This window comes from Dysidea avara, chromosome 4, assembly GCF_963678975.1.
Source record: "Dysidea avara chromosome 4, odDysAvar1.4, whole genome shotgun sequence".
Taxonomy (NCBI): Eukaryota; Metazoa; Porifera; class Demospongiae; order Dictyoceratida; family Dysideidae; genus Dysidea; species Dysidea avara.
Genome location: NC_089275.1, coordinates 7,210,694 through 7,224,013, shown reverse-complemented (window position 1 = coordinate 7,224,013; position 13,320 = coordinate 7,210,694). Strand labels below are relative to the sequence as shown.

Here is a 13,320-nt window from a genome sequence, read left to right as displayed (position 1 = left end):
TTATTATTAGTGCAGCTGACCAACAACTTCCTTTTGCAGAAAATATTTTTAATGTCCTGTTGAACCCATGTTGTGGAGTGGAAAATTTGTTAATAATTATACTTCCTGTGAGTGCCCACAAATATGTTACTAGCTAGTACAGATGAAGCCTAATCCAAAGTCACTATAGGATAAGTAACTTCAACAGTGAAATTTCCTGGCTTCATGCCACTTTTACCTCTAAAAGAGGAAAATCTGCAAACAACCCTCTGAAGGCTTTAGAGCAGCTTAGAGCATGCAGGTCCTTCAAGTGGGTGGACATAATAATTGTGTAATCTCTATAGCTAGTTGTCAGCAACTATCAACTTTCTCATTATAGCCCATCCCTCAACCTTACCAATTTTGGAAATTAATGTGTGCACAATAAGCGTATACATAAAATTTAATGAACTTTCAATCATGGGTAGCTTGGCAATAATTTGTACAGAATTTGAAGTGTTTTCAGTTTCTGGCTTATTTCACACATAATCTCCCCTAACCAATACCCTGCTATATAAGTTGGGAGGTATAGGACACATCAACCTCAGAAATTATTATCCAGCTGTACATAGATCTGGTCAACTGGAGAGCTAATTAAGATGCGGTCTACCATACCATCAGATGTACTGTATTAGTGGTGTGCGATATCAGGATTTTTATTTCAATATGTTATCGATACGATATTCGAAATTTCGATACGATTTTCGATAATTTTTAATTGTGTGGGTGGTGTAATTGCGTGGGCGGCCGATACTTATAAATATGCTTGAAATACACTGTACACACAAACTATTGCATAAAACTAATAATAAGCCTAGGAAACTGGTAGACAAGTTTTTAAAGTGGCTAGATAGTACAGAACCAACCTTCATTTCTAGCGTGATTGCGCAATCACACACTAAATGCTGTAGATTTATCGAAATATTCTTCGATATTTCGATAATTATCGCAAAATATTACCTTTTCGATAAATATCGAAATCTGCTAAAGCAGTTTCGAAAATCGATACGATAACGATATCGACAAAATTATCGCGAAATTGATATTTTTTCAATATATCGCACATCACTATACTGTATACATTCATAACTATATCACAAGACCTCCTTACCAACAGTGTGTCCTACGGTAGTAGTAAATTAGTAGCCAAAGATACAACAGTCCATGATGCTATCATGAGTTCATGTACATGTCCTCCACAGAAATCACTTCTCTGGACTAAATGCTAAATCAGAGGGTTAAAGTTTTTTAAATGTCAAATCACAGGTTTTTTCTTATGCTGTAAAGCAGCCAACCATTATACAGAAACCAATTTAGTACAAGAAAGTAGAAAGTGATGTAATCAATAGCTCATCAACATATTGATGTACACACTCAGAAGCTGGGCAGATGAACACTACAAGCTGTAAGGATGGTAAATATGTTATTCACTTCGCTTGTACTGTTACTAGTACTTGTACAATTACTTTTGTAATTACACTTAAATGTGTGATTATCTGTACTAGAGTGGAACCTCAATTATCCAAACACCAAATTGATGCTAAATAATATTAAAGTATTCAAGTGTATGCTTTATTAGAGTAGTTGAGCAATGCTCTGTATATAAATGTATGGAAGTTTGATTTTACGTACTGTTCGATTATATGAACACGATTTTTCCCCCAATTAGTTCGGATAATTAAGGTTCGTGTTTAACCAAGGGAAATGGTAGATGGGCTTGGGAGTTTTTATTCAAACAGTTGTACAAGAATGTGTTTAGCTGTATGATCTGAACCATATTAATTTTGATGACTGAAAACCATTTTTATTATTAATCAAAATCTTTTTTATGACAGATATAAATTACACCACTAGCACAGTTTTCAGTTCAAGAAGTTTACAATTCAGTTTGTAGTTATCACTTCTCCAGTAACAGAGATATTCCTTGTCCTCCACCAATACATGCTGATCCTATAGATCTCTTCATATCCCTTCGACGCATCTCATGAACCAAGTGGGCTGTGATACGTGACCCACTTGCAGCAAGAGGATGACCTGGAAAAAACAAATGCTGTGAGTGATTTTATAAAACCTACCAAGCAAATGGAAAAATGCAATTTGACAGTATACACAGGAATTTGTTCTTCATGTAAGTATAAGAATACTGGTATAACATGGACATCTTTGGCACCAACAAGTGTGTGCCAAGCTGTCTTGATTTCTAGCTCATTGTATAAGAGATACTGAGTTTATTTATTTGCTACTGTGTAGGACTTACTGAAGCAGGTTGTGTCCATGAGAACATGTTGACAGGGTATGAGGGTAATACAAGTCTTTACAAGACCAAGAAAAAATTTTGCTATATAAATATATTTTAACTGTTCAAGTAAATTATTCTAATTAAAGTGGGTTCATCAAGATAAACACTGTTTTTGTCACTTAAAACATCTATAGAGAAATGTATGATTTGAGAAGTAAGGTACACATAGAACTATATTTTAATAGAATGCACATCTCTCATCAAATGCTCTATAATTCAACAGTCACCATTGGCACTCGTATCAATACTGACTTTCTGCTGTGGGTTACAAATACAGTGGAACCATTGTACCCACTTTTTTTTTGCTGTGATGTAGAGGTGGTTTTCCCCTTTTAGAGATAAAATGCAAAGAGCCAGATCTGTTACTAAAATCTTTTGTTCTTATGAGAGGAGGTTTATCCTTTTGTATTCATATTTTGGAGTTTGTTACGAGAGGTTCCACTCCACTTGCTACACATGTATAGCACAATACAGTAATGTACACACATACCTAAAGCAATGGCACCACCATTGACATTAGTCTTCTCCATGTCTAGTCCCAACTCTTTAGCAACTGACAAAGATTGACCAGCAAAAGCTTCATTGACCTGTACAATCATGTCCATGTTATACCGAATACATATCATTGGACTACCTGCCTCGACTAAATCAATCTGGTCAAGGGACAGTCCCTGTTTCTCCAATAGCTGTTTGATCGCAGGAGCGGGACCAATACCCATGATTGAAGGGTCAACACCCACCACTGTGTAATCAACCAGTCTGGCCAATGGAGTGAGGTTGTGTTTGTTTATTGCCTCCTCATTGGCTAAAACTACAGCACCTGCACCGTCACAAATACCCTAAGGAAAAATGTAAGTATAGGTATATGTGTGTTGTGTAATAAGTTATATAACATTCATTAATAATATTCTTATTTGTTATCATAATGTGACATGTATGAGGTACTGTAAGCAGTGAACAAAACTGAGTTTTAGTGATTGCTAGTTTTCCACACAAATCGCCTACATACTATATACAGCAGAAGCAGTCTTAAAGGACTCTCCATATAAAATCCATAAAGGACACTTTCTAAAGCCCATAGTACCTCTGAAAAAGGACCTAATAACAGTAAAATTTGTTGAAATCAGCTGGTACCAAATGCTAGCAGAACTTTTGTCCATGAAATTTCATACTGAAAGCATCTGTAGAGTTCCCACCGCGTGCAGCATAGCATAATGCAATCATAATTCAATAATATTTCTAAGGACTGAAAAGTAACCGTAAATTGTAATTACATTCCTTGCAAATAGCTACAGTCCCTTATATGTACATGAACATTTTGCATAAAATGTTAACAGAACAGTTAGATGTACAGTAGTGTATATAGCAGAAATGAGCTGCCGTATAGCAGCTTCATACAGCAGGTTCTTGAACACTGCAAGGTTACATGATATTACTCAAGTCACTCACTGATGCATTCCCAGCAGTCACTACACCATTTTCCTTGAAGACTGGCTTGAGCTGCTGCAGTTTCTCAAACGTTGCTTCACGAGGATGTTCATCAGCAACAAATGGCTCCTTCCCTTTCTTACCCTTCACCTCCATTGGTACCAGTTCCTCTTTAAAGTAGCCATTTTTGTGAGCTAATGGAAAGTAACCAATTCTAACAGGTCCAAAATATTTCTAGAATGCAGTACTATTAGTAAGACCTTTTATTGATGTAGTTAAGCAAAATTTGTAATACATATAACTGTCTGTGTGATAGCTAAACAAAACATAATTGCACATGCCAGAAATCTTTAAAGCAATGGTTCTTAGAAAAGGCTCTTAATAAACAATTTAAAGGTTGCATATGCTTTCAAACCTGCAGAACTCATCTATATGTATCTTTTGTGCAAAACAGTAAATTTTAAATAATAATGTGATTATACAACTATGTACTCCTTTAAATTTTTCCATGACAGCTCCATATGCTGAATGGTTGACCGTTGGTAAGGGAGTGAGGAGTGAACAATGACAGTATTGAAACACAAATGGGTCAATGAATCATCAACACAGCATACAACACTTAATCATGGAATACAATGGTGCTAACCATTTGTCCAGCGTTTTTGGCTGGCTAACGCAAAGCGGTCACAGTCCTCCCGAGTGATACCATACTTGTCAGCAAGTTTTTCAGCAGTCAATGCCATCAGTAGTTTACAGTATGAGTCTGTGAGTGATGACCACAACGTGTCCTCCATCTTGAGTGAAAAAATAACACAATAATACAGTACTACACTGGAGCCTCATCTTGAAGGACTCTCTGAGATAAAAAATGATAATCCAGGTAATTTTTCCCACAATAGTAGGCAATAACTAAACTGGCTGCTTTACAGTAAAAGTGACCAGTGCTCACAATTTTGACTTATTTGTTTGTTACAAAAATACTGGAGAGTGTGTATAGTTGAATCCTACCAAACTGCAGTGCAATATCTACTATCTTAAGGCTTCTGAATAAATTTATTTGTGAAGATCAGTGTATTCATAGACTTAATAATGCTTACAAGGATTGGAAATGGAAGTCGGTACACGTGGGATCCATGTTTCAGTTATTTTTGGTACTTCTTACTACAAAGCAGGACAATTCTACTGGATAAATTGGATAGTTGTGGCTACATAGTTAAAATACTCACTGGCAGAAAAGAGTACAATTATTGAGTCCGACCCACATTTGGTTGACATGGTTATGAAAATGTTTACAACCAGCAGAAATGCATTACCTCAATATATCGTACCCAAACTACTCTATTAGTGTGTAACACAACCTAGTACAATTTGCAAGGTATCAAATAACATCAACTAACATTGGGGATATAGTACACAAGCAATGGTGTAGACCACTTTAGTTTCAAATCCTGGTAAGTGTTATAGTATCTACGATATATACAATGTACCGATGTGTTGAATTTAGCTTAAAAAGGCCTCTAGGTTTTAACTACATACCATGTAGAACATCAGTGGGTACTGGGTGGGATAGAAAATGTACAAATAACTATTAGGTCATCATTCAGAATTCCTAGCCAGGAATACAGAACACCCTCAACAGGTGTGACCTCTTAAAAGGTATATGTACGTACAACCAGTCTAAATTAGAACTTGTTATCTATACACAATGTGTGTATATATAACCATTCATAGCATGTAGAGTAGACCCTTCCCTTGTTTATCCGTACCCTTGTTTGTCCAAAAAGAATATTTTGAGTACAAGTGTCTATTTAAACAAAGCTCTGTATATAAATGTATGGGCTTCAGTTATCCAAACTATTCACCTATCTGAACACTTTTACCATTGCCCGAGACACAATGGGGTTCAGATAACCAAGGGTCTACTATATACTGTACATGATGTCAAGTCAAGACTTGTGAGGTATACTGACACGAATAGGAAAACTGTTCAATTGGAAATTTATCTTTTAAAGGAAAATTTGGCAGATACATTTTGGAGAGCAAATGAAAAAAAAAAGTTTTATACTATGGCTGCAATGAATGTCAAATTAACTATCCAGATATTTGGATGCCTTAATGAACAAATACCAAACTATTTAGTAACATTTTGATTAGGGTAAAAGTGCCAGAATTCAGCTAGATACTTGGCCACTTTCTCTGAAATATATGCAAAATTAATGGTGGTTGTAATTTTACATGGCTGAACAGTCCATCTTGTAGAAATATAGCTGGTAACCAACACCATTTCCACTGTAAACACTTGTAAATTACTAGTAAATGAAATATCCAAATGGTAAATTTGATATCCAGATAAATCTTAACAAACAAATACCCAAACAAATCATATATTTGTTGCAGGCCTAGTTTATACCAATAAAACTTCAAAATTAATTTGACAAAATTTGTTAAATAGTCTTGCCCTTGCCTCGTATAGTGATTTACTAATACACACACAGCATATACGTACAGTATAGTATATAGAGTGCACAATTTAATTACCTTCAGGTCCACTCCCAAGGGGGATCCCCAGTGTGCATTCCTCACAGCATAGGGGGCTTGACTCATACTCTCTGTACCTCCAGTGAGCACTATGTTGGCTTCTCCTAGCTTGATCTCCTACAAATGAAACAGTTGAAAATTACTATATAACCAGTCAACAACAGCACTTGTGTACATACGTACATATGGTACATTTATGAACACGGTGAACTATATATTCTTATATATTCAAGCACCCAATATACTGTACCAGTGCTAATGATCAAGTAGTAGGTCCCAAACATACATAGCTAAGACCACCTTGTAATTGAAGCCATATTTTTAATCCCACAGGTGGTCCTATCAATGAGGTTTTGTCAGCACAACTACATGAAATGTGAGGTGGTCCCATTAGTGGAAGTCAAGAAATATATACCTTAGACATCTTTGAGGGTCTACTGCACAAGGTCAGTACAGTGAGGTAGTCTTATTATTAAAGTTGTGATCACAATTATTGACACATAAATTTACATTGATAAATACCAATCAGTGAAGAGGGGTTTGTACAATATAAACGGAATTCATCATCATACAATATGGTAGTAATGTATAATTGTGATCATGAAGATTTGAACTTTCCATGAAAAATATTGAAAATACCTTAATGACACCTTTAGTGAAAAGTATAGGGTGCTCATTTGTCATACGATTATAGCTCCATACTTCTGGTGCCATTTCTTCCTGAGATGTGATGTTATAAAAGTTCAGAATTAAAGTCAAATAAGTGCAAGGAATTTTAGGGATCTCACAGGGATCCCTAAAAGGGGGATCTCATTACAATAAAAAGTGCTTAAACAAGGTTAGCTTGAAGTACAAATTTAATCCCTACTTTAGCCATACATGTTTATTGTTACAGTAATTATCTGCATAATGAGGATAAACTTTGCACTTCAAGTGATAACCCCCTTGTTTACACACTTTATATTGCAGTGATCCCTACTAACTTGTAAAATTCGTATCTTGTACTTGTAAACTTGTGAATTTAAAAGATTAGTTAGCTTGCATGAATACTACAATTCCCCCATTGGTTGGCTTCTTCAACCCTACAGTACACACATCTGACTCTACTGTACATCTGTCAGTGCTTGTCAATATTTGATATGTCAGTAAATACCTGTATTACCTGATTAATGCCAAATAGTGACAAACTAGCAGAAAACTTACAGCAGGAGCTTATGAGCAGCCGAAGGTGGCGAAGGCGCATGAAACTTACACTGCCTGCCAGGCGCCATCACAATCCAAATCAATTGCCGATTAGTTTCCATATAAGGAAAGTAGAATCTCGTTATTTGAAGCCGTATACAAAATTGCGCGTGACCAGTGACACATGGTAAAGTTGGCTGAGTCTTCCTCGAGGTCTTTCTCTTCTTCAATGGTGGTGAACTCGTCTCTACTTCGTGCGGCTGGAGCGCCATTTACACATGGCATAAAGCAAACACAGTGACGTAATTTGGATTGTCATGGAACTCAGTTTCATGCTCATTCGCCGCTCATAGGTGTCCAGCACTTGTGCTGTAAAGCATTAATAAATAATAAATAAATAAGCTCCTGCTTACAGTAATACACCAAAAAGCGTAAAAATTGAAGTCAAAAAATTTTGATGAGTAAAATTTTGGTCAAAATGCCTAAAATTTTGATAGGAAATTTTTTGACAACACTGCAATGTAATTCGTCAAATTCATTAAAATTCCCCACTCCTCCAGTAAACATTTATGCTACTCAGTATCATGTAGCACCCCCACATTACAACTGTATACAAGGTGCTTATACACACATTCCCAGGTTGTTGTAGTGTCATACTGTTACATATGTATGTTGTCCAATACCTCCAGCTGTCCTGTTAGACTGATATTACCTACTGACATAGCTACAAGTAATTGGGGACTTGGGGTACACTGTACCTTACTCTTTTGGCAAATGTGCAGCATTTCAACAAAGTGTATAATCTTCAATGTCTGTTATCTGTATAGTAAATTCTTTTACCAAAGCCAAACTTTAAAAAGTCTAGTTACATACAGCTAATTAATCAGCTAAGAGGTTTCTCCAATCAAGCCATCCTGCTGTGTACACATACCTCATGACAAAATATTTTTGTCGTGTTGTTTACTGAGTTAGACATTTTATCTTACATTTGTTTGAGTAAAATCACTCTGTGTGTGTAGGATTAGGGTCCTCTATAGTTACACAATAATTTGTGATATTTTCACTACCCTCTGATCTACTTCACGTCTTCTTTGATAATACACAAAAAGTAGATTGTGACCTGATTCATGATGATGTGATGACAACACAGAGAGAATAAAAAAGGCCTTGCTAATAGTCTGAGCAAAACTGCTGTCATTAATTGAAAGCCATCATGGAAATACAAAAGCAGAAGAATGTGAAAATTGTGTTTTGGCTATTTTTTTATATTCAATGTTCAACCTTCTATATGCATTTTCTTGGTTTTTTAACACTGGATCTAGTACTAGATATACTCTTTGACCATGGTTGCAAGGCTAGACACCACATGAAACAGTGCACAGCTACCATTTCATGCCACAATATAACAAACTCTGTGCCTTTTGGTTCCAATGAGTGTCTGCTTTTTCCACTTTACCTTTCTTTATATCTTCAAGTACATGGTCCATACAACAAAACCATAGCGAGGCATTCATATTGACAATTTCCTTGAAGGAGAGTACATAAATGCCACAGAACATTTAAAGCACTTACACTATTGTAAGAGGGAGTAGCTGCACTTAAAAAACAATAGCATAATGACAATGCCCCTTAAGCAATCAAGACAAGCCTTCAAATGGTCAGAAGATGGTGACCACGCCCCTTAATAATCTAGCTGTAATCAACTGTGATTTTTGCTGTAGAAAACTAGACGTGCTCCTACACCTATTGTATAACTCAGTCAAGACAAGCAAAATAAGCAGTCACAGCCACATGTGTATATCATTCTCACATGTATATCATTCTCACATCTCCACTATTGAACCTGAAAACTAAAGAAACAGCACCTCATCAGTGGTATCTCATACAGCTGGCCTCTCAGTTTGTTTACAGTGCTAAAGTGACAAATGTGCTATAAGTAGAGCATAGAAAGAACGTGTTTAAGACTATAACATTTTGAGCAAGTTCCGAGTCCATTTCTAGCCCATCCCAATGCTTTAATGATCTCAGTATGATGACACACTGCAACATGTTGAATGTTATGTGACCATGAATACTAAATGCTAAGCTTTCCCCTACAATTTAAACCTGGGAGTCTACTTTCTAGCCATTATCAGACTGATATGTAAAATGTATTTATGCTCTTCCTGTAATACAAAATAAGGTAGAATACCTTGCTGCTGTTGATCAGATAAATATAGCAATACTTGCCAACAATACTGAACTTATACAAGGCAGCATTTAAAATGTGTTAGGTGTTGTAGTTCCTCTTGAAAGATGAAGATGTTCATAGCATATTATACCCTAATAGTGACAGCACTGCTGAAGCAAGTCGTCAGTGATGGTCACAAGTATGGACTTGAACTAAGTCATCCTGGAACCTCATGTGCTGATATATATGAGAAGAACCCAGCTAGTCACTACAAGTCTGGATTATATGTAATCAAAACAAACACAATACATGTTGTCTACTGTGATATGAGCTTAGAGTGTGGTAGTCACAAGGGAGGTTGGATGAGGATTGCAGACCTGGACACTAGCAAGAATAATTGCCCTGCAGGATGGTTAAAAAATCTCAACTACAATTCTTTATGTACAGGAGGCTCAGCTGCTGGCTGCTACTCTGCACACTTCACAACTGATGGCACAAGTTTTAGTAGAGTATGTGGGATGATGAAAGGGTACCAAAAGGGAAGTATGGATGGGTTTTTTCCATATGGCTATGCTGCACTTGGTTACAGAGGTTATACACTAGGGGTAACTGTATCAAAATCACTTGATGGTGTTTATGTTGACGGAGTGTCCATCACATATGGTAATCCTCGCAAGCATATATGGACTTATGCTGTAGGACTGAGTGAAGATTATGATTATAAACTGAATAACCATTACAACTGTCCTTGTGCCAAGTACCCTGGAACAACTCCTCCCCCATATATTGGTAATGATTATTACTGTGAATCAGGTAACACTGGGTTTTATGATCTCACTTCACTTCATTCCAATGACCCATTGTGGGATGGCAACAAATGTCCCAGTGAAAACAACTGCTGCAACCGGCCAGGAATGCCGTGGTTCTTTCAACAGCTACCTGTAAAAGAGAGTGTCTCCAGTATTGAAGTGAGGATTTGTAATGATCAAGGATTTAACGATGAAGGTGTAGCAATAAGCAGCTACAGCTGTATATACAGTAGCCAGTGGTCAAATGAACAATTTGTACTGCATTTAGAAAATCACAAGCTATTTGTCCACTGTTGTACACACACACACTGTTGAAATATACGTACAATGCTATTAATAACTTGTTTACATATAGCAGGCAATTTTATGGGGCTACAATTCCATGTAGTTGCTAACATAGTTTTGCAGACAATGTTTCAAAGATACAAAAACAGCGGTAATTCTCATAAATAATAAATACTGTAGGTACATACTCACTGAATTCAAGTACTGTAGCACCATTCATACATACTTAGCTAGCCAGCAAACATGAGAAGTGCCTTGTACTATGTATGTTATACATGATAGGGGTAGTAGTGTGTTAGAATTGTACTCAGCATTTTATAGCATCATATACTGGCTGTAGTTGCGAAAGGGGGTATTACATAAGTACAGCTGATCTTGGGACTAGCTTAGCTTCTGCTATTGCAAATGCTTTAGAGACTTTGGCTGTAAGTGCAAAGAACTCTGTCATAAATTTGAAATAGTAAGACCATGCAGCCATTATAGAGAAAATTGAATGTGATGGACTTGAATCATTGTCACACTCATTGGACAGATCCTTCACTTCCAGGTGCACCAATTCCAGGAAGCCCCAGTCACTAGCTTAGCACAAATTTAGAAGTAGTCAACAGCTCAACCATAACCATGGTATTAAATCCAACTAGGACACAGACAATTATACAACTGCAATGTGAACTGTTTAGTTGAGCCTACTGTAGTTACAGCTAATTGCAGACCTATATTTGGGGAGCAGATTTTTAAACTACCCTTGTTGATTTCAGTATAGTCTCACACAAATAGTTACCTCAGGTCCTCTTGTTAAATATACTAATTTTTTTCAACAGTGATTGAAGATTGCAGGAATTATACAAGTATACTTGTAAAATCTATGTAACATGATTCAGCAGGGTATCATTCACTCATATTCTTTCGTAGAAGTGCAATCCAAGCCACTGTGCTTAACCACATCTGCCTATAGGAGACAGCAATCTTATATGGATACATACACCTGTATATACGTGGCTATATAGAATGATAGGTCTGCTGTAACTATTGTTTGAAGCATGATCATTCACAACACTGCATGATTTGCAAGAAAATGTTTATACTCTCACATTCTTCCCTGCAGCTACAACTTGTGAAGGTTTCAAAATTAAAGCATCTTTGTGCAAATCCTGTTCATCTTATTCACATATTTTTGAGTTCACCAAAATATATTAGCGTGTTTTTGTGGAAGAAATTATATACTGTAAATCTACAGTAATGTAACATTTGTACTACTCTGGGTTATGTTATAGCTAAACACAAATTTCTCATTGCTCTTCATTCTAAGACTGTGGTGTATAAATAATGTATGCTGCTCAGTCTGGTACTCTAAGTTATTTCAAAGTACAAAAGATGAAGATGCTTGCATTCATCATAGTAACAGTCCTACTGGATCAAGTTGTTAGTGATGACCCTACAACTTGTACTAAGTATTGACTAGAACTAGTCCTGGAACCTCATGTGATGATATACAGTGCCACCCAGAGGTAACGTTACACTCACAAGCAGTTGACACTCGAGTAGCCAATTTTCGACCAGCGATTTCTTTGGCATGTGTGTGCAACTCACCACCTGTAGCCACGATAGGCGAGCTCCCTCGGGTGGCTGCTCCAGTAACCGCGTGCCTTCGCACGTGATGTATTCCAGTCATGCGTCGTGTTGAGTCGTGGCCTGGATTTGAGCACTCGCGAGGGATTGTAATGTTACCTCTGGGCGGTACTGTATATGAGAAGAACCCAGCTAGTCACTACAAGTCTGGATTATATGTAATCAAAACAAACAAGGTACAGCTTGTCTACTGTGATATGAGTTTAGAGTGTGCAGAGTTCTTGGAATAAAATCTTTAAACAATGACAGGGGACACAAATCCAAGTGGGTCGTAGAACTTTGCTGTCACACCAACAACTGATCAATATGGCCAGTTCATTGAAGCCAAATATTATAGCTCATCTTGGACATACTTCTATCGCACTCCTAAGATTTTCTGTTCATTATCTCGCTGCTCTAGCCTTCCCCCCAAAAGATGCTTAGTGTAAGCCTTATCTTCTCCCTTAACTTGTCCACCCTCGGTCTGCTTTTTGGCTGGAGAATCCCTCTCGCTCTCATATATTTTCTGTTGTAGGGCTGCTGAACTTGTGATAAACTTCCTGAGGTTAAAACCTCCTTCTGCTATTACACATTTGGATGTCAAATATAGTTCATATGCGTCATCCTCACAATCAGCACCAAAACTTACATTATCAACATACACTGACCTTAGAAACATCTGCACAAATTCTGGGTGGATGTCATTGCATCTCTTAAGATAGTGTCTAATAGTGGCATTGAGAAGGAAGGGACTTGAAGATACACCAAAGACAACACGGGTAAAACAGAAAGTCAAGACCTTAGGTGTTCTCTCATGGATATTATCCACCCAAAGAAAACAGAGGGCATCTCTATCCTTAGGGCAGACTGAAATCATTAATAATGCCTTTTCAATATCTGCAGCTAAAGCCACTTGATGAAACCGAAACCATACAATAATGTCCATGATCTTCTGCCCAAACTTAGGGCCTGTATACAGACAA

General features: G+C 37.0%; 2 protein-coding genes across 2 annotated transcripts; one reads left to right on the top strand and one right to left on the bottom strand.

The window, feature by feature from the left end:
* Positions 1–1,821: 1,821 nt before the first annotated feature.
* LOC136252698 (3-ketoacyl-CoA thiolase, mitochondrial-like) lies at positions 1,822–6,707 on the bottom strand. The gene is made up of 7 exons (XM_066045269.1): positions 6,699–6,707; positions 6,284–6,400; positions 4,392–4,539; positions 3,767–3,939; positions 2,956–3,156; positions 2,808–2,904; positions 1,822–2,052 (listed from the first exon to the last, which is right to left on the bottom strand). Exons 1-7 carry the CDS (start codon positions 6,705–6,707, stop codon positions 1,916–1,918), a joined length of 882 nt encoding a protein of 293 aa, XP_065901341.1. The 3' UTR covers positions 1,822–1,915.
* A 3,020-nt stretch (positions 6,708–9,727) lies between these two features.
* LOC136254038 (uncharacterized) lies at positions 9,728–10,802 on the top strand. Its single transcript, XM_066046692.1, has one exon. The coding sequence runs from the start codon at positions 9,761–9,763 to the stop codon at positions 10,757–10,759; it is 999 nt and encodes a 332-aa protein (XP_065902764.1). The 5' UTR covers positions 9,728–9,760; the 3' UTR covers positions 10,760–10,802.
* Positions 10,803–13,320: the final 2,518 nt, after the last annotated feature.

Bases quoted from the DNA above. Each gene is read 5' to 3' on its own strand.
- LOC136252698 (XM_066045269.1), bottom strand. The intron at 4,540-6,283 runs GTAATTAAATTG...TTTTCACTCAAG, and splicing joins CCTTGGGAGTGGACCTGAAG to ATGGAGGACACGTTGTGGTC. The intron at 3,940-4,391 runs GTTAGCACCATT...ACTTTCCATTAG, and splicing joins CCAAAAACGCTGGACAAATG to CTCACAAAAATGGCTACTTT.
- LOC136254038 (XM_066046692.1), top strand. From the start codon at position 9,761: ATGAAGATGTTCATAGCATATTATACCCTAATAGTGACAGCACTGCTG.